This window comes from Rhinoraja longicauda, chromosome 23 (genome assembly GCF_053455715.1).
Source record: "Rhinoraja longicauda isolate Sanriku21f chromosome 23, sRhiLon1.1, whole genome shotgun sequence".
NCBI classification, from domain to species: Eukaryota; Metazoa; Chordata; class Chondrichthyes; order Rajiformes; family Arhynchobatidae; genus Rhinoraja; species Rhinoraja longicauda.
The window spans coordinates 5,617,521-5,638,569 of record NC_135975.1 but is presented as its reverse complement, the minus strand read 5'-3'; the positions used below and the strand labels follow the sequence as shown (position 1 = coordinate 5,638,569).

General features: G+C 49.5%; 1 protein-coding gene across 1 annotated transcript in view; it reads left to right on the top strand.

Moving 5' to 3' along the window:
• The first annotated feature begins 621 nt into the window (after positions 1 to 621).
• Positions 622 to 21,049, top strand: part of LOC144604753 (uncharacterized) — a 45,650-nt gene continuing 25,222 nt past the window's right edge. The window contains exons 1-2 of the mRNA XM_078419383.1: positions 622 to 677; positions 3,349 to 3,434. Coding sequence (XP_078275509.1) covers positions 622 to 677; positions 3,349 to 3,434 — 142 coding nt within the window. The remainder of the gene's footprint in view (positions 678 to 3,348; positions 3,435 to 21,049) is intronic.

Below are 21,049 nucleotides of genomic sequence, written 5' to 3'. Positions count from 1 at the left end.
TGCAAGAAAATAATTTCACGGTACCTTGGTACATTGGACCATACGCCACAGTTTAAGAATAAGGGGTAAGGCCATTTAGAACGGAGATGAGGAAAAACTTTTTCAGTCAGAGAGTTGTAAATCTGTTGAATTCTCTGCCTCAGAAGGCAGTGGAGGCCAGTTCTCTGAATGCATTCAAGAGAGAGCTGGATAGAGCTCTTAAGGATAGCGGAGTCAGGGGGTATGGGGAGAAGGCAGGAACGGGGTACTAATTGAGAATGATCAGCCATGATCACATTGAATGGCGGTGCTGGCTCGAAGGGCCGAATGGCCTACTCCTGCACCTATTGTCTATTGTCTATTAGTGCCGTTGAACCGTTGGGTTAGACCCAGAGCGTGGACAATGGGTCTCTGCTGCGGGACTGCATGCGTCTCTGGGGTGGGGTGGGAGGAGATGATGTCCAGTCATGGAAGGTGTAACATTGTTATGTCTCAATGTTCTAGAATACGTGTGACAGGGGCCACTCATTGGACCACAGCTTGGGGCATTAGATCATCCAGAGGGTGGAAGGACATTCAGGTTGCTACACAGGACATTAACTACCCACACCCTGCGTGCAAGATACCAGAGGCCAGGGCACAATGCTGGGACCCAATGTGTATTTCAGAGACCTCTGGAACCAATGCATTAGTATCAAGTAAGTTTGAGAAATTGGACTGTCGTTTAGTTGCCTGATTCGCAAGGAGGTTTCTTGTCAAAGATTTTCTGCACAGAATGGACCTTCTCAGAAGGAGCATCAAAGGTCGTTTGGTGTAGCGGGGTCCTCTGATTAATAGGTGGCGGAACCACAGCGGTTAGTAAAACGGCATCCTTTTTCCCAATGCACATTGAGTTGGATGGTCATGGATTAAACACTGCAATCTGCCTCGGGATTAAAGAATGTTGACTGACTGAAGAAGGGTCTCGACCCGAAACGTCACCCACTCCCTTCTCTCCTGAGATGCTGCCTGACCCGCTGAGTTACTCCAGCATTTTGTGTCTACCTTCCTTCACCTGACATGTCTCCACTCATGCACTTGCAACATGGGTGGACGCTGGTCAGCAAATGAGCAAATGAGCAACCTTGGAGAATTCCATGTCCAGACCCTTGTGTTGTACAGGTGGCTTCAGGCCAGCTCTTAGACCTGGGGTTTGCATGAGAAGTAGTGGGGAGGGAAGCTTTGTATATATAAACCAGGTCCCTGGAAATGGATGATCCAGACCCTTGATCCATGAGTTCATAAATTCATAAGTAGTAGGAGTCGAATTAGGCCATTCGGCCCATCAAGTCTGCTCCGTGATTCAATCATGGCTGATCTATCTTTCCCTCTCAACCCCATTCTCCTGCCTTCTTCTCCCCGTAACCCCTGACACTTGTGCCAATCATTGCAAATTCTTGATTATTGATTGTAAGTTCGTGTAATTGAAAAGAAAGACCATGGAAGCAGCGAACTGTTGCAAATCTCATCCAGTTCACCAAGGTTCTCTCCAGGGGTGGACCAAGCTGATGTGGTCTGGACTGATCTGTCCTCTGTGGCTGATTCTCAACCACTCGCAGAACTGACCTGGCCGCTGGAAACAGTTCATGGGGTTATCCAAATACCACACGGGAATACATGGTACAAACCACATTCAGCTAAACTTGGAAATGGAGTTTTGTTTGGTTTTTTGGAAAGTGCGTGGAAAAGGTCCTTTGGTCCACACTCGTTTTATTTATCCCACTTTCCCGTCCACTCCCCTCCCCTCGCACTGAGGGCAGATTTTCTACAAAGGTCAATTATCCGACAAACCGGCACGTCCTTGGGATGTGGCTAGAAGCCAGAGCACCTGGAGGAAACCCACTCGTGATGTCCTTCTCCGCTGTGAGATGTGCAAAAATATGACACAGAAACAGAAGATATGAAGGGGGGGGGGGCAAGGTGGCGCAGCGGTCGAGCCACTGCCTTACTGCACCACAGACACAGGTTCGATCCTGACTACGGGTGCTGTCTGCACGGAGCTTGCACGTTCTCCCTGTGGCTGCGTGGGTTTTCTCCAGGTGCTCCAGCTTCCTCCCACAGTCCAAAGACCTACTGATTTGTAGGCTAATTAGATTCTGTAAATTGTAAATTGTCGCTAGTGCGTAGGATCGTGCTAGCGGGTTGGCGCGGACTCGGTTGGCCGAAGGGCCTGTTTCCGTCTCTAAAGTCAAGTTCTAAAGTAAAGAAATTTCCAGCGTGCCCATGAGATATCCCACTGAAAGTTGGGACGTATCCATTCCCTCCACATCAACTTTTACCAGTGTAATTATTCTTAATTCCAAGTAATCATCCAAGCACTGAAAATCAACAAAACCGAGATCTCTCACTCTTTCAGATTTCCGATTATTTCTGAAATATTTTTCCTCTTTTCGCCTTCTCTTTCTCCATCCTTCTTTCCTCCATTTTGCCCTCTCTCTGCACCTTCCTTTTGCTTTTCATGCTGGTAAACCTCGAGGTTGACCGGCTGAACTGGTATTGCACAACTCTGACATTGGACTAATGATAACATTACACTTGGACTTTAATGCAGTTAAGAGAGCTGGAATGTTTTGGGAAAATATAAACAGCTGGCAACTGTTTGGAACTATTAGCGTGCGGAATTCCTGGAAACGGAAGGAACGAAGGAGGACAGGGCGTGGGGGAACTGGCGTGAGGGAGGGGGAAGAGCAAGGGGGACACGGCGTGGGGGACTGGCGTGAGGGAGGGGGAAGAGCAAGGGGGACACGGCATGGGGGACCGGCGTGAGGGAGGGGGAAGAGCAAGGGGGACACGGCATGGGGGACTGGCGTGAGGGAGGGGGAAGAGCAAGGGGGACACGGCATGGGGGACTGGCGTGAGGGAGGGGGAAGAGCAAGGGGGACACGGCGTGGGGGACCGGCGTGAGGGAGGGGGAAGAGCAAGGGGGACACCACGTGGAAGACCGTCGTGAGTGGGGGGGGGGAGGAGGGTAGAACAATGGACAATGGGGACCCAGCGTGGAGGGACCACCGTGAGTGATGGTGGGAGGAACAATGAACAATGGGTGCCCGGCGTGAGGAGACCATCCGCGAGGGAGGGGAGAAGAACAAAGGGGGGGACACGCGTGAGTTGGGGGGGGCGGGCTGGGGATTTGTAACTTTGTAAGCGTCCTTCATGGGTGACTATTGCCTACCTTTGTTCGAGGTGTGCAAGCAAAGAATTTCATTGCGACTTGTCACATGTGACAATAAAGTTTTCATTCATTCATTCATTCAAAATTCTTCTGGTTCATCAATGTTCTTGTGGAAACTGCATCCAAAACCAATCCAAATGTTTCTCAATTTTCTGCAGAACTCCGCCGACTGGAGGAATCTCCAAGAATGACGAAGAGGAGGCGGGGGCCAAATGTGCCAGGTTTGTGATGAAGAAGTGTGAAGGTAAGAGACCCGGTCACCGTCTACTGCCCGATAGAAGCAAAAACACAAGATGGTGGAGTAACTCAGCGGGTCAGGCAGCAAATTTGCAGATGATACTAAGTTGGGGGGTAGTGTGAATTGTGAGGAAGATGCAATAAGGCTGCAGGGTGACTTGGACAGGTTGTGTGAGTGGGCGGATAGATGGCAGATGCAATTTAATGTAGATAAGTGTGAGGTTATTCACTTTGGAAGTAAGAATAGAAAGGCAGATTATTATCTGAATGGTGTCAAGTTAGGAGGAGGGGGAGTTCAACGAGATCTGGGTGTCCTAGTGCATCAGTCAATGAAAGGAAGCATGCAGGTACAGCAGGCAGTGAAGAAAGCCAATGGAATGTTGGCCTTCATAACAAGAGGAGTTGAGTATAGGAGCAAAGAGGTCCTTCTACAGTTGTACCGGGCCCTGGTGAGACCGCACCTGGAGTACTGTGTGCAGTTTTGGTCTCCAAATTTGAGGAAGGATATTCTTGCTATGGAGGGCGTGCAGCGTAGGTTCACTAGGTTAATTCCCGGAATGGCGGGACTGTCGTATGTTGAAAGGCTGGAGCGATTGGGCTTGTATACACTGAAATTTAGAAGGATGAGGGGGGATCTTATTGAAACATATAAGATAATTAGGGGATTGGACACATTAGAGGCAGGAAACATGTTCCCAATGTTGGGGGAGTCCAGAACAAGGGGCCACAGTTTAAGAATAAGGGGTAGGCCATTTAGAACGGAGATGAGGAAGAACTTTTTCAGTCAGAGAGTGGTGAAGGTGTGGAATTCTCTGCCTCAGAAGGCAGTGGAGGCCAGTTCGTTGGATGCTTTCAAGAGAGAGCTGGATAGAGCTCTTAAGGATAGCGGAGTGAGGGGGTATGGGGAGAAGGCAGGAACAGGGTACTGATTGAGAGTGATCAGCCATGATCGCATTGAATGGCGGTGCTGGCTCGAAGGGCTGAATGGCCTACTCCTGCACCTATTGTCTATTGTCTATTGTCTATCACAAAGCAGTGGCTTGTTCCAAGATGGCGCCCAACCTAGGCGACTATTTGCGTGCTGGCCACAGAATCAGATCTACAATCACACATTACAATCGCTCCACACACTTAAATCAGTATTCCTACAGCAACATTTCCTACTTTAACTATGATATTCCCTTACCATGTATCTACACGCTGTAAAGGGATTGGTTGTAATCATGCATTGTCTTTCTGCTGACTGTTAAGCATGCAACAAAAAGCTTTTCACTGTACCTCGGTACATGTGACAATAAACTAAACTGAACTGAACTCGGGAGCACATGCTTCTTCCTCTCTGTTGTACGGCAGCTCTATGGTCCTTCCATAAGCTAGGGTTCTGTCCGATTCACATTTACCCCATGGTGAACATTGGCCATTGTCTCTGAAAGTGGTGCGCTACAATGCACGGAACTAACTATATTCTGCACTCTGGACCTTCCCCTTTGCTTTACCTATTGTACTTCAGTTTGACTTGATTGTATAGAAATGTATAAGATTATTAAGGGGTTGGACACGTTAGAGGCAGGAAACATGTTCCCAATGTTGGGGGAGTCCAGAACAAGGGGCCACAGTTTAAGAATAAGGGGTAGGCCATTTAGAACTGAGATGAGGAAAAACTTTTTCAGTCAGAGAGTTGTGAATCTGTGGAATTCTCTGCCTCAGAAGGCAGTGGAGGCCAATTCTCTGAATGCATTCAAGAGAGAGCTAGATAGAGCTCTTAAGGATAGCGGAGTCAGGGGGTATGGGGAGAAGGCAGGAACGGGGTACTGATTGAGAATGATCAGCCATGATCACATTGAATGGCGGTGCTGGCTCGAAGGGCCGAATGGCCTCCTCCTGCACCTATTGTTTATTGTCTATTGTCTATAAATGTATAGTATTATCTGATCTGTATGGATAGCACGCAAAACAAAGTTGTACGGACTTTGTCCTTTCTCCCTGTGACCGCGTGGGTTTTTCTCCTGGTGCTCCAGTTTCCTCCCACACTCCAAAGACGTGCAGGTTTGTAGGTCGCTTGGCTTTGGTAAAATTGTGAATTTTCCCCAGAGTGTAGGATACCGCGGGGCGATCGATGGTCGGCGTGGACTCGATGGGCCGAAGGGCCTGTTTTCACACTGCATCGCCAAAGTCTAAAGTAAAGAGTAGGTTGATAGGTTAAAAGACCACTGTAAATTGTGATGGGTGGAAATGTGGGGAGAACAAAATGGGATGAGTGTAGGATTAGTATAAATCGGTGTTTGTTGAATGACAAAGAATGGATGTCATCTTAGATCATAAGTGATAGGAGTAGAATTAGGCCATTCGGCCCATCAAGTCTACTCCGCCATTTAATCATGGCTGATCTACAGTATCTCTCCCTCCTAACCCCATTCTCCTGCCATCTCCCCATAACCTCTGAGACCCGTACTAATCAAGAATCTATCGATCTCTGCCTTAAATATTACCACTGACTTTGTGTAGGTAACTGCAGAAGCTGGTACAAATTAGAAGGTTTCACAAAATGTAGGAGTAACTCTGCAGGTCAGGCAGCATCTCTGGAGAGGAATGGCTTTGCCTCAGCTTTCCACAGATTCACCACCCTCTGACTAAAGAAATTTCTCCTCATCTCCTTCCTAAAGGAACGTCCTTTAATTCTGAGGCTATGACCTCTAGTCCTAGACTTTCCCACCAGTGGAAACATCCTCTCCACATCCACTCTATCCAAGCCTTTCACCATTCTGTACATTTCAATGAGGTCCCCCCTCATTCTTCTAAACTCCAGCGAGCACAGGCCCAAAGCTGTCAAACGCTCATCACAAGTTAACCATCGGGATCATTCTTGTAAACCTCCTCTGAAACCTCTACCGGAGACAACACATCCTTCCACAGATATGGGGCCCAATATTCCAAATGTGGCCTTATAGAGCCTCAGCATTACATCCCTGTTTTTGTATAAAAAGCCCTCTTGGGATAAATGCCAGCATTGAATTTGCTTTGCATGTGCCAAAGGGATTGTGTCCATGTTCTGTGACTATGAGTCCAGCCACCAGCACCATCCGACACCTCCTCTCCCAGCATTGGGCAAGTGTATTGTCTCCTCATCTGTCCTCCCAGACCCCACTAAACCAGAGTGAAGGCAGGCCATCTCAGTCCCAACAGAATGCCCAAGAAGATAAAAGTATTTAATCAAAATACAACAGAAACAGACGATGGCCTAAATTAAAATAGGATCGCTCTTAAACCACTTAAATGTACCCTTGTGGCAGCTCCCAAGGGCCAGGCCACTCCCATATCGAACCTTCTAGCACGGTGATGGATAGGTCCCGGGGCGGCTCCCAGCTGCAGAGATAATCCAGGGGCGGCTCCCAGCTACACAGATAAGTGGCAAGGATTTTGGCGCTGGCCCAGTCTTCAGTCTCTCACTGGAGCGGAGAGTAGTGTGCTGTGCTCATTAAAGCCTCTACAGAACTTGCCTGGCTCCTCGCCTTCATTCCGGGCTTTCTCACGCACCCGCCACACTGGTGACCCTCGACGTTCCGTTACAGGTATGATGGAGCCACACAAGATGCTCGCCGGACCGTCCAACGCACTGCCCGCCTGCCTCACCAGCCGACCAGGCCCAGCTCAATGCGGTGGCGTTAAAACTGCCCACGTTCTGGACCGCCCAGCCTCACGTCCGGTTTCAACAAGCGGAGGCCCAGTTCCAACTGCGGGGCATGACCTTGGACACCACCCGTTACTATTATGTGGTCGGCGCCCTGGACCAGGAAACGGCCGGCTACGTCGTATCCCACCTGCGCGCCCCCCCAGCCGATGGCAAGTACCTCGGCCTTAAGGAGCTCCTGCTCCATACGTACGGGCTCACCCGAGTGGAGCGTGCGGCCAGGATGCTCCGGATGGACGGCCTTGGCGACAGGTGACCGTCAGCCCTGCTGAATGAAATGCTGGCGCTGCTGGAGGGGCATGCCCCGTGCATCGTATTCGAAGATGCTTACTTGCAGCAACTGCCGGACGACATCCGCCTCACCCCGAAGGCCCTTGCGACCGCCCTTTGCGGCTACCGCGCATTCGCCCTCTGCAGTCCAGCCCCAGCAGGCTCCTGGCTCCACTGGCAGGGGGCGCTGGTGCTGGTGCTTTTTCCACCAGCGCTGGGGCGCTGCAGCCCGTCAGCCCTGCACGTACCCGGGAAACACCGAGGCCGGCCGCCGGTAGTCACTGTGGCCAGATTCACCGCCTCTTCGCCTGGGATCGGCGTTCCGGGAGTCGTTTCCTGGTCGACACCTGGGCAGAGTTCAGCGTCCTGCCCCTTCAACAATGGACATCCGCTCCGGCAAGCGTGGACCCACGCTCACCGCGGCGAACGGCAGCCCCATCGCAACCTATGGGGTTCGCACGGTCCCGCTTATCTCCGGGGTCTGCCACTTCACCTGGCCTTTCACGGTTGCCAACGTCTCCCAACCGTTGTTAGACACAGACTTCCTCTGGGCTCACTCCGTCCTGGTGGACGTCAAACAGCGGCCGGCGCCTGATCCACTCTGCGACGCGTGAACCGATCTCCTTCGGCCTTGTCGCACCTGCAGCGCCGTCTCGTGACCCGGGTGTCGTCGGTGGACAACATATATGCGCAGGGACTGGCTGACCTCCCCGATATTCTGACCCTGCAGTTCCACTCCACGAGCCCCAGGCACGTGAGGCACAGCATCCAGACTTCCGGCCCGCCGCTCCACGCCCGTGCACGCCGACTTCCACCAGACAAACTCCGCATCGCCCGGGAGGAGTTCCGCACCATGGAAGCCATGGGAATTGTCCGTCGCTCCGACAGCCCATGGGCTTCCCCGCTCCACATGGTCCCTAAGGCGAGCGGAGGCTGGCGTCCTTGTGGGGATTATAGGCGGCTGAACGACGCCACGAACACGGACCGGTAAACCATCCCCCACATACAGGACTTTAGCGCGCACCTGGCAGGGGCAAATTCTTCTCTAAGGTGGACCTGGTGCGGGGATACCATCAGATCCCGGTCCAAGTGCCCAAGACGTCAATAATCGCCCCATTCGGTGTTTTCGAATTTCTTCGGATGCCCTTCGGCCTTAAAAACGCCGCACAGGCGTTTCAGCGCCTCATGGACTGGGTGTGCCGCGGCCTCGGGTTCATGTTTGTGTACCTGGATGACATCCGCGTGGCTTGGCGCGCTCGACAGGAGCACGTCGCACATCTCCGTCAGCGGCTCAACGACCACAGCCTAGAGAAGTGCCGGTTTGGCCTCACGTCCATCGACTTCCTCGGACATCGTGTGACCCCCACAGGGTGCAGTCCCACTCCCGGAGAAGGTGGATGCCGTCCGCCAGTCCCCAAGGCCTTGTGCTGTGCGTGGTCTGCAGGAGTTCGTGGGGATGGTCGCATTCCACCACCGGTCCGTGCCCGCTGCGGCCCGAATAATGCGGCCATTGTTTCAACTCCTGGCGGGTCGGCGGAAGGCCGTACAAGTGGCACGACGAGGCGTTGGCCGCATTCGACGGTGCTAAGGAGGCCCTCGCACGGGCGCCGATGCCGGTTCACCCGCGTGACTGACGGTGGACGCGGCAGAGACGGCGGTCGGTGCGGTGCTGGAGCGGTTCACGGACGGGTGTTGGCGGACCCTGGCTTTTTTCACCAAGCATCTCAACAACACCCAAAGACACTGCAGCGCGTCCGACCGGGAACTCCCCGCCTTGTACCTTCCGTTACTTCCTGGAGGGTCGACCCTGTACCGCCTGCACCGACCACAGGCCCCTCACGTTCGCCTTCGCCAAGGTGTCCGACCCGTGGTCCGCTCGGCAGCAGCACCATTTGGCGTTCGTGTCGGAGTTCACCACTTCCATCCGCTACATTGAGGGGAAGGAGAAGCGGGTCGCCGATGCGCTGTCCCGCCCCGCCATCAATGCGCTGTCCTGCCCCGCCCCGCCATCAATGCCGTCCTGGACGTGGCTCCGGGCATCGATTACTCCGCCCTGGCAGTGGCTCAGCTGGAAGACAGCGAGATGTCCGCCTACCGGACTGCCATCTCTGGACTGTGACTGGAGGACCTGTCCAGTGGTCCAGTGGGGGCAACGTTACTGTGTGACGTCTCGTCTGGTCAGCCACGGCCCATCGTCCCTGCCGCCTGGCGCCGAAAAGTTTTCGACGTCATCCAGGGGCTGGCGCACCCTTCCATCCGGGCGACGACCGCTTTGGTGGCCGCCCGTATCATGTGGCACGGCCTGTACAAGCAGGTCAGTCACTGGGCCCGGTCCTGCATTCCATGCCAGATGGCCAAGATCCAACGACACGTCCGAGCGCCCCTCCAGGAGTTCGGGGTACCGCGCCGGCGGTTTGACCACATGCACGTGGACATCGTGGGCCCACTTCTCCCGTCCCGCGGCATTACCCACCTCCTCACGGTGGTGGACCGGTTCACGCGGTGGCCGGAGGCCAATCCGCTGGCTGACACTTCTGCAGTGACATGTGCCCGTGCCCTGTCCGCACACTGGATTGCCCGCTTCGGAGTGCCGGTGGACATCTCATCAGACTGCGGGCCCCATTTCACCTCTGTGCCGTTGGCGGCCATGGCTCACCTGTTGGGTGTGCGGCCACCACACCACGGCCTATCACCCGCAGGCAAACGGCCCGGTGGAGAGGTTCCACCGGCAACTCAAGGCCGCACTGAAAGCGCGGCGCACCGACCCTGACTGGTTGGACGCATTGCCGTGGGTCTTGTTGGGCATTCGGACCGCCCCAAAGGAGGACTTGGCCTCGTCCTCGGTGGAGCTCGTCTATGGTTCTCCGCTAACGGTGCCTGGGGAGTTCATGCCCTTGGCGCACAGACAACAGGAGCCACCCTCGGCCACCCTACACGAGCGGGTGGGCAAGCTCGCGCCAGTGCCAACATCTCGCCAAGGGGCCTTTCGCCCTCACGTGCCATCAGCCCTCCGGGACTGCCCTTATGTCTTCTTGCGCCGTTTCGCACACCGGACGTACGCCGCTCCAGAGGCCGTAAGAGGGCCCATTCCGTGTGCTGCAACATGGGCCAAACACCTGTGTGCTGTGCTCATTAAAGCCTCTACAGAATTTGCCCGGCTCCTCGCTTTCATTCCGGGCTTTCTCACACGCCTGCTACATCCCTTCTCATCTTGATAAAACAACATGACAATTTCACTTAACAATTCTAGATGGGGAAGATTAAAAACAGTCCCAGATTTAAAGGTGTTAGTCTTGATCACAAGTTAATAATTCTTTTGAAGGAAACTCCTACATTTCCTTTGGCTTCTCGTTCTACGCAGAATTCTCCAATAATAACATGATCCCCTGAGTTCTTTGAAACCAAGGCTTCGAGACACAGTTCATCGAAACACTGTGACATTTGTCAAAGCTTCCGGATAAGTTCTGAAATTATTAGCCACCTCTTCCGGCATCAAGCGATTCCCTTGTACATTGGCACTGTATTTGTCACAGGAAATGACCGAGGTGCAGTGAAATTCATTTTTGGAAATAGCACAGTACAAGTATAACCCCGGCATACCATACACTCTCATTCGGCCCATCTAGTCTACTCCGCCATTCAATCGTGGCCGATCTATCTCGCCCTCCCAACCCCATTCTCCTGCCTTCTCCCCATAACCTCGGACACCCGCACTAATCAAGAATCTATCTATCTCCAATTGGCAGGACTATCATATGTTGAAAGACTGGAGCGACTAGGCTTGTATACACTGGAATTTAGAAGGATGAGAGGAGATGTTATCGAAACGTATAAGATTATTAAGGGGTAGGACACGTTAGAGGCAGGAAACATGTTCCCAATGTTGGGGGAGTCCAGAACAAGGGATCACAGTTTAAGAATAAGGGGTAGGCCATTTAGAACTGAGATGAGGAAAAACTTTTTCAGTCAGAGAGTTGTGAATCTGTGGAATTCTCTGCCTCAAAAGGCAGTGGAGGCCAATTCTCTGAATGCATTCAAGAGAGAGCTCGATAGAGCTCTTAAGGATAGCGGACACAAGGAACTGCAGATGCTGGTTTACAACAAAAAAAAGACACAAAGTGCTGGAGTAACTCAGCAGGTTGGGCAACATCACTGGAGAACATGGATAGGGGACATTTCAGGTCAGCACCCTTCTGCAGATTGGTGGTAGTAGGATAAGTGTTAAGATTATTAATATTTAATAGGTAATAGAATTAGATAATAAAAAACGATAAATGGATAATAGGATAATAGTAAGGGCGGCACGGTGGCGCAGCGGTAGAGTTGCTGCCTTACGGCGAATGCAGCGCCGGAGACTCAGGTTCGATCCTGACTACGGGCGCCGTCTGCACGGAGATTGTACGTTCTCCCCGTGAACTGCGTGGGTTTTCTCCGAGATCTTCGGTTTCCTCCCACACTCCAAAGACGTGCAGGTATGTAGGTTAATTGGCAGGGCAAATGTAAAAATTGTCCCTAGTGTGTGTAGGATAGTGTTAATGTGCGGGGATCGCTGGGCGGCGCAGAACCGGTGGGCCGAAGGGCCTGTTTCTGCGCTGTATCTCTAAATCTAAAATCTAAATCTAAAAATCTAAAAAGGTAATGGAACACTGGATAATAGAGACGTTGTTGGGGCGGGGGGTGGGGGGGACAAAGCCAGGCAAGTGATAGGTGGACACAAAATGCTGGAGTAACTCAATGGGACAGGGAGAATCTCCGGAGAGAAGGCATGGGTGACGTTTCGGGTCGAGACCCTTCTTCAGACTGATGTCAGGGGAGCGGGCAGGACAGAGATGAAATGTAGTCGGAGACGGTAAGACTGGTTGGAGAACTGGGAAGGGGGAGGGATGGAGAGAGAGGGAAAGCAGGGACTACTTGAAGTTAGTGAAGTCAATGTTCATACCGCTGGGTTGTAAACTACCCAAGCGAAATATGAGGTGCTGTTCCTCCAATTTGCGCTGGGCCTCACTCTGACAACGGAGGAGGCCCTGGACAGAAAGGTCAGTGTGGGAATGGGAGGGGGAGTGAAAGTGTTGAACAACCGGGAGATCAGGTAGGTTTTGGCGGACTGAGCGGAGGTGTTCAGCGAAGTGACCGTTTGGCCTCGTTGATATACAGGAGATATACAAGTGATAGGTGGATACAGGTGTGTGTGTGTGTGTGTGGTGGTGGGGGGGGCGGTTAATTTACAGATAGGTAGACAAAGGCCAGTGATAAGGCACATTTTTGTGCAACTATTGTGTTTTTTCCAGCACCAGAGACTCAGGTTCGATCCTGACTACGGGTGCTGCACTGTAAGGAGTTTGTACGTTCTCCCCGTGACCTGCGTGGGTTTTCTCCGAGATCTTCGGTTTCCTCCCACACTCCAAAGACGTACAGGTATGTAGGTTAATTGGCTGGGTAAATGTAAAAATTGTCCCTAGTGGGTGTAGGATAGTGTTAATGTACGGGGATCACTGGGCGGCACGGACTTGGAGGGCCAAAAAGGCCTGTTTCCGGCTGTATATATATGATATGATATGATATGATATGAACACATTCCATTTGTGCATCTGATTCTCGTTATACTTTGACACATTGAATAGTTTGTCATTTCTCCCATGAAATTTTCCCAGAATGTTATCCAGAGAGGTGATAATTAAGCCTGACCTGCTGAGTTACTCCAGCATTTTGTGAATAAATCAATAATTAATACATGTTGGGTGGTCAGATTTCTCGGATTCACTCATTCACAACCTCCGTGCTTGCTGTTCAGTGTCTTTTTTTTTTTTCTTTTTTTTTTATATCAAAAAATACTTTATTCAAGTAATAAATATCATTTACAAAACATCTTTTTTAAACAAACCCATCCGACATTTCCAGAGGTTACACATTCAATACAGGCATTTACTTAGACATTTACTTACATTTACATACATTTACCCAGTATCCCTTATTTGGAGGGGCGTCTCTCTCCACCACACCCTGCCCCCTCCCCCATGTCCAGCAGCGTTCAGTGTCACTTTGCAAAAAGAAAAACATATCAGAAGCAACATAATTGAGAGTTTACAGCAACAGTATTTATGCTCTCCAAAACGAATCACAACTTCTAGTCAACCCTTTCGGCTAAGTCCTAATGCACCCCAAGTTATTCATTATGCAGGATCTCCAAGATTATTATGTGTATGACATTATGTACCAAGGAGACTCTAATGTCAAGAATGGGAGATTCTCAGCTAATTTACACCTTGACATTATCCCGAGACAATCCTTGTTATGTAAAATCTTAGTTGTAAGGCACATTCTCACACATAATAAGAAGTCAATAACACAAGGATAAGCGAACCCTTATAAGGCTAAGGATAAGCATTCAAGTAGTTCTTGAATGCAGGAACCAGTTCATCTAAATGCTTAATCCGCATTGAATTTGGGTTTAGGATTAGGTTTCAATTCATTATTGGCACCTGTTCCGAGGTACAGAGAAAAGCCTTGTTTGCACGCTATCCAGTCAGATCAGATCAGAATGCCACGCATAAATATAATCAAGCTAAACTCAGGTACAATAGGTAGAGCAAAGGCGAATATACAGAGTGCAGAATATAGTTCTCAGCGTTGTAGCTCACCAGTTCCAGAGACAAAGTCCAATGTCCACATTGGGGTAGAGGTGAATCGGACAGTACCCTTGCTTATGGAAGGACCATTCAGAAGTCTGATAACAGAGAGGACGAAGCTGTTCCTGAGTCCGGCGGTGGTTTGCCCTTTCAAGCTTCGGTATCTTCTGCTGATGGGAGACTGAGAAGGGATGACCGACCAGGGTGCGGGACAAGTCTTTGATTATGTTGAATGCTTTTCCAATGCAGCGTGAAGTGCCAATGGTGGGGCGTCTGATATGTGTGATGGACTATCCCAGGTAGACACAAAATGCTGGAGTAACTCAGCGGGTCAGGCAGCATCTTGGGAGAGAAGGAATGGGGGACGTTTCGGGTCGAGACCCTTCTTCGTTTTGATGTGGTAGACTCACGACAGATCTAACCGTGACAGAGATTTGCTTTCTCCGGATGAGTTATCCAGTCCTTGTCAAAAAAGAGAAAGATGGTCTTTGCTTCGCCTGCTTTTACTTAACTGGTGCGCGCCCCAGTAAAAATAACCCACCTGTAAAGTACAAGGGTCCAGAGTTTGCACAGTAATGATGCATCAAATGACAACCACATTTAAATCATAATGTTGCATAATAATGAGGTAATTTGGGTACAGCACTCAACTGCTGGTTACAAAACGTAAGCTGATTGGCAAGAAAGAAAAGTTGGCAGCAAATTTGGTGGCGGCTTAAGGAGCGTGGATTCCATTTCAAAATTCTGTCACCCTGGAGTTCCAAAGCAATGGTCCTGGAAGCTTCGTCTGACCAGGTTGGGAGACCATGAGCCCCAGGACAACTGGACCGGACAAGAGAGGATTCTGACGTGTTGCTTTGTAAACCGGCCCCAAAGGATATCAGGGGACACCGTGATCAATAAAACAGGGCGCCAGGAACTGGACTTCTATGGAATCGTGAACAACTGGCCATGGAACATTGATTAGGGGGCATTGCAAACCAACGAGCAGTTACAGTAAGGAATGGGGTCAGACCACTTTATGTTGAGTCATAGAGTCATATAGTTCATCAGCCTTTAGAGCAACTCCGCCATTCATAAGTTCAACTTTAATTAATTGGAAATACATTTATCATCCATCATAAGTTCTAGGAGTTGAATTGGGCCATTCGGTCCATCAGGTCTGCTCTACCATTCAATCATTGCTGGTGTACCTTTCCCTCTCAACCCCATTCTCCTGCCTTCTCCTCATAACCCCTGACACCCGTCACAGGCCCTTCGGCCCCACATGCCCACACCGGCCAGCATGTCCCACCTACACTAGTCCCACCTGCCCACATTTGGCCCATATCCCTCTAAACCTGTCCCATCCATGCACCTGTCTAAATGTTTCTTAAACATTTCGGTAGTAACTGCCTCACCACCTCCTCCGACAGATCGTTCCGTACACCCACCACCCTTTGAGTGATAATGTTACTCCTCAGATTCCTATTAAATCTTTCCTCCCTCACCTTAAACCTAGGTCCTGTGGTTTTCGATTCCCCTACTCTGGCCAAGAAACTGTGCCTTTTCCCAATCTATTTCTCTCATGAGATGGGCATCATTAAATATTTACTTCTGGTGTGGTACTAATGTTAATAAAGAACTGCACTTCCATGTATCTATCTAAAAGCCTCTTAATGGCCTTTATGCCACTATTGTCTCTGTGTCCACCACCACCCCTGGCAATGGTTTCCAGACTCTCTTTAGTCTCAAGTTAAAAACAGGCCCCGGACTAAACACGCCTGCCAATGTTGGACATTTCCACCCTGGGGAAATGATTCTGACTGTCTCCCCTTACACACGCCTCAGCTTCGTTTAGTTTTGAGATGCAGCGTGGAAACAGGCCCTTCAGCCCAGCGAGTCCGCACTGACCAGCGATCCCCGTACACCGGCACTATCCCGACACACACGAGGGACAGTTTACATTTTTACCAAGCCAATTAACCTACAGACCTGTATGTCTTTGGAGTGTGGGAGGAACCCAAAGATCTAGGTGAAGGCCCACGCAGGTCACAGGGAGAATAGACAATAGACAATAGACAATAGGTGCAGGAGTAGGCCATTCAGCCCTTCGAGCCAGCACCGCCATTCAATGCGATCATGGCTGATCACTCTCAATCAGTACCCCGTTCCTGCCTTCTCCCCATACCCCCTCACTCCGCTATCCTTAAGAGCTCTATCCAGCTCTCTCTTGAAAGCATCCAACGAACTGGCCTCCACTGCCTTCTGAGGCAGAGAATTCCACACCTTCACCACTCTCTGACTGAAAAAGTTCTTCCTCATCTCCGTTCTAAATGGCCTACCCCTTATTCTTAAACTGTGGCCCCTTGTTCTGGACTCCCCCAACATTGGGAACATGTTTCCTGCCTCTAATGTGTCCAATCCCCTAATTATCTTATATGTTTCAATAAGATCCCCCCTCATCCTTCTAAATTCCAGTGTATACAAGCCTAATTGCTCCAGCCTTTCAACATACGACAGTCCCGCCATTCCGGGAATCAACCTAGTGAACCTACGCTGCACGCCCTCCATAGCAAGAATATCCTTCCTCAAATTTGGAGACCAAAACTGCACACAGTACTCCAGGTGCGGTCTCACCAGGGCCCGGTACAACTGTAGAAGGACCTCTTTGCTCCTATACTCAACTCCTCTTGTTACGAAGGCCAACATTCCATTGGCTTTCTTCACTGCCTGCTGTACCTGCATGCTTCCTTTCAGGGAGAACGTACAAATTCCGTGCAACCAAGCGCCCATAGTCAGGATCGAACCCGGGTCTCTGGCGCTGTAAGGCAGTAGCTCTACCGCTACACCACCATATACTTCCATCAAGAATGTCCTTCCATTGTTCTGAGCCTCTCAAAACCTCTGATGAAAAGCCATCAAGATGAAATGATAACCCTGTCAGTCTCGACACTCTTAGACAATAGACAATAGACAATAGACAATAGGTGCAGGAGTAGGCCATTCAGCCCTTCGAGCCAGCACCGCCATTCAATGCGATCATGGCTGATCACTCTCAATCAGTACCCCGTTCCTGCCTTCTCCCCATACCCCCTAACTCCGCTATCCTTAAGAGCTCTATCCAGCTCTCTCTTGAAAGCATCCAACGAACTGGCCTCCACTGCCTTCTGAGGCAGAGAATTCCACACCTTCACCACCCTCTGACTGAAAAAGTTCTTCCTCATCTCCGTTCTAAATGGCCTACCCCTTATTCTTAAACTGTGGCCCCTTGTTCTGGACTCCCCCAACATTGGGAACATGTTATCTGCCTCTAATGTGTCCAATCCCCTAATTATCTTATATGTTTCAATAAGATCCCCCCTCATCCTTCTAAATTCCAGTGTATACAAGCCCAATCGCTCCAGCCTTTCAACATACGACAGTCCCGCCATTCCGGGAATTAACCTAGTGAACCTACGCTGCACGCCCTCCATAGCAAGAATATCCTTCCTCAAATTTGGAGACCAAAACTGCACACAGTACTCCAGGTGCGGTCTCACCAGGGCCCGGTACAACTGTAGAAGGACCTCTTTGCTCCTATACTCAACTCCTCTTGTTACGAAGGCCAACATTCCATTGGCTTTCTTCACTGCCTGCTGTACCTGCATGCTTCCTTTCATTGACTGATGCACTAGGACACCCAGATCTCGTTGAACTCCCCCTCCTCCTAACTTGACACCATTCAGATAATAATCTGCCTTTCTATTCTTGCTTCCAAAGTGAATAACCTCACACTTATCTACATTAAACTGCATCTGCCATGTATCCGCCCACTCACACAACCTGTCCAAGTCACCCTGCAGCCTTATTGCATCTTCCCCACAATTCACACTACCCCCCAACTTAGTATCATCTGCAAATTTGCTAATGGTACTTTTAATCCCTTCGTCTAAGTCATTAATGTATATCGTAAATAGCTGGGGTCCCAGCACCGAACCTTACGGTACCCCACTGGTCACTGCCTGCCATTCCGAAAGGGACCCATTTATCCCCACTCTTTGCTTTCTGTCTGTCAACCAATTTTCTATCCATGTCAGTACCCTACCCCCAATACCATGTGCCCTAATTTTGCCCACTAATCTCCTATGTGGGACCTTGTCGAAGGCTTTCTGAAAGTCGAGGTACACCACATCCACTGACTCTCCCTTGTCAATTTTCCTAGTTACATCCTCAAAAAATTCCAGTAGATTTGTCAAGCATGATTTCCCCTTCGTAAATCCATGCTGACTCGGAATGATCCCGTTACTGCTATCCAAATGCTCAGCAATTTCGTCTTTTATAATTGACTCCAGCATCTTCCCCACCACTGATGTCAGACTAACTGGTCTATAATTACCCGTTTTCTCTCTCCCTCCTTTCTTAAAAAGTGGGATAACATTTGCTATCCTCCAATCCACAGGAACTGATCCTCTTGAGTAGCTACAGCACTTTATGGTTTTATTCTATGTTTTATTTGTTGACAGACAGGCTGATTGGCATTGCTTAACAATTATTAAAGCATTCGGATAATTTTCCTGTTAAATTTTAACTTGATAAGGTAACTTTCCTGGGAACCAAATGCACAAATATTCTTCACTGGGACGGTCATAATGAGAACAGTTCTGAGAGAAATAAGAAACTGCAGATGCTGGTTTGCAAAAAAACACACAATGTGCTGGAGTTAATCAGCGGGTCAGGCAGCATCTCTGGAGAGCATGAATTGGGGCTGTTTCGGGCTGGGACCCAATGATCTGAAGTATCTTGAGTTTAGTTTAGCCTATTTTAGGAAAGACTAGGCTTGTATTCATTGGAGTTTAGAAGGATGAGAGGGGATCTTATAGAGAAGTATAAAATTATAAAAGGACTAGACAAGCTAGATGCAGGAAAAATGTTCCCAATGTTGGGGGAGTCCAGAACCAGGGGACATAGTCTAAGAATAAAGGGGAGGCCATTTAAAACTGAGGTGAGAAGAAACTTTTTCACCCAGAGAGTTGTGAATTTGTGGAATTCTCTGCCACAGAGGGCAGTGGAAGCCATTTCACTGGATGAATTTAAAAGAGAGTTCGATAGAGCTCTAGGGGCTAGTGGAATCAAGGGATATGGGGAGAAGGCAGGCACGGGTTACTGATTGTAGATGATCAGCCATGATCACAATGAATGGCGGTGCTGGCTCAAATGGCCAAATGGCCTCCTCCTGCACCTATTTTCTATGTTTCTATGTTTCTTATTGTCACGTGTACCGAGGTACAGTGAAAAGCTTTTGTTGCAGGCTAGCCAGTCAGGGGAAAGACAAATACATGATGACAATTAAGCTATCCATCGTGTACAGATACATGATAAAGGTAATAAAATGAATAACGTTTAGTGCAAGGTAGTTTCCAGTGAAGTCTGATCAAAGATAGTCTGAGGGTTTCCAATGAGGTAGATAGTAGTTCAAGACCGCTCTCTAGTTGGTAGGATGGTTCAGTTGCCTGTTAGCAGCTGGGAAGAAATTGCCCCATCTGTTAGTGCTCTTAGTGGAGCAGTGCTAGATTGGCTTGAATTGGTTTGGCTTGGGGAATGTCCGAATCCCATGAGTTCACTCTTGCATTTTTCATGGTGATTCACATAAATCTGTTAGCTTTATTTGTAAGTTGGTCAATTGTTTAGAAGTTGGCCGTTGGTCTTGGGAATTTCTGAAAATCACCCCCCAAGCACATTTTTTCTAGATCAATAGCCAATTTTCTTAGAAAACTAAGAATTGGTATATTGCCAAGAATTGCCAAGAAGCAGTCTTGCAATTCATGCGTCCTTCACCCTGACGAAGGAAGATTCTTAGAACGATCATAAGATCATAAGAGATAGGAGCTGAAATAGGCCACTCGGCCAATCTGGTCTTGGATGTTTCTGAAAATTAGGGGAGTGGCCGGGGTTGATTAACGATCTATGACCTAAGGATCTGCAGTGATCAATGCATAAGGTATGAAATCTAGCAGGCAATTCCAAGAAGCAATAAAACCTAACCAATGTAAAATGCAAAGGCAGGAATGCAAAGGTGCAGATTTGGTTTTGGTGAACTGAGCTTTTGGACCTTGGGACGATCTGTTGAGGGATGCATTGTGGATCCACTAATATTATTCCAGGATTAGTAGAGTTAAACTGTGAGGAGATTAAATTGAGGCTTGAAAATGGAAGATTTTTACAAGGAAGTAATTAAGCTGTTTGAAAGACTAAATGGCCCTGGTGGGGGTGAAATGGAGAAACTATTTCCGCTGATGGACTGAAGTAAACAAGGGGCATGATCTTCAAATCCGTGAAAGTTTTGGATAACATTTTAACGCAGATCGCAACAGGAATCTGAAATTCTCTTCTCTGAGCAGTTAAGAATGGTGGGACAAATCGCTGCTTTTAAGACAGTAGGTTTGGTCAAACATTAGATTGGGTTGATGTCAAGAAAGTTGACTATGTGGGAGGTACATTCAACTGGCAATTGTTACTCACTGCATATGTTCAGAGATTGTAAATCTCTCTCCGCTGAGCTAACGACCAGCGCTGATCTTTTGGAAGGGCCAGCTGGCACATAGTATGCTGAAGGTCCCTGCTCTCTTCCAAGGACCACCATTAAAGTAAACCTCCATGGGTTGCACAGTGCACACCAGATGAGAACTGCTGCCTCACCGTTCCAATGACCAGGGTTCAATCTTGACCTCTGGCACGGCCTGCATTTGAACCTCCATGAACCTCTTGCATCTCTGCAAGCTTTTCCAAGGGGTGTTCCAATTTCCTCTCGCAACCCACGCATAGACAGGCTGGTAAAAAGGTCCACTGTAAATTGCCCCTCGTGTGATGGTGAGTGGTGGAATCTGAAGGAGGTTGATGGGAACGGGGCAAGAATAGTTTGCAAGGAAAACGAGTGGGAGGCGTGCAGGAAGGAACTGCAGATGCTGGTTTAAACCGAAGATAGGGAAAAAAAACCTGGAGCAACTCAGTGGGTCAGGCAGCGTCTCTGGAGAATAGGAATAGGTGATGTTTCGGGTCGAGACTCTTGCTCAGACTAAG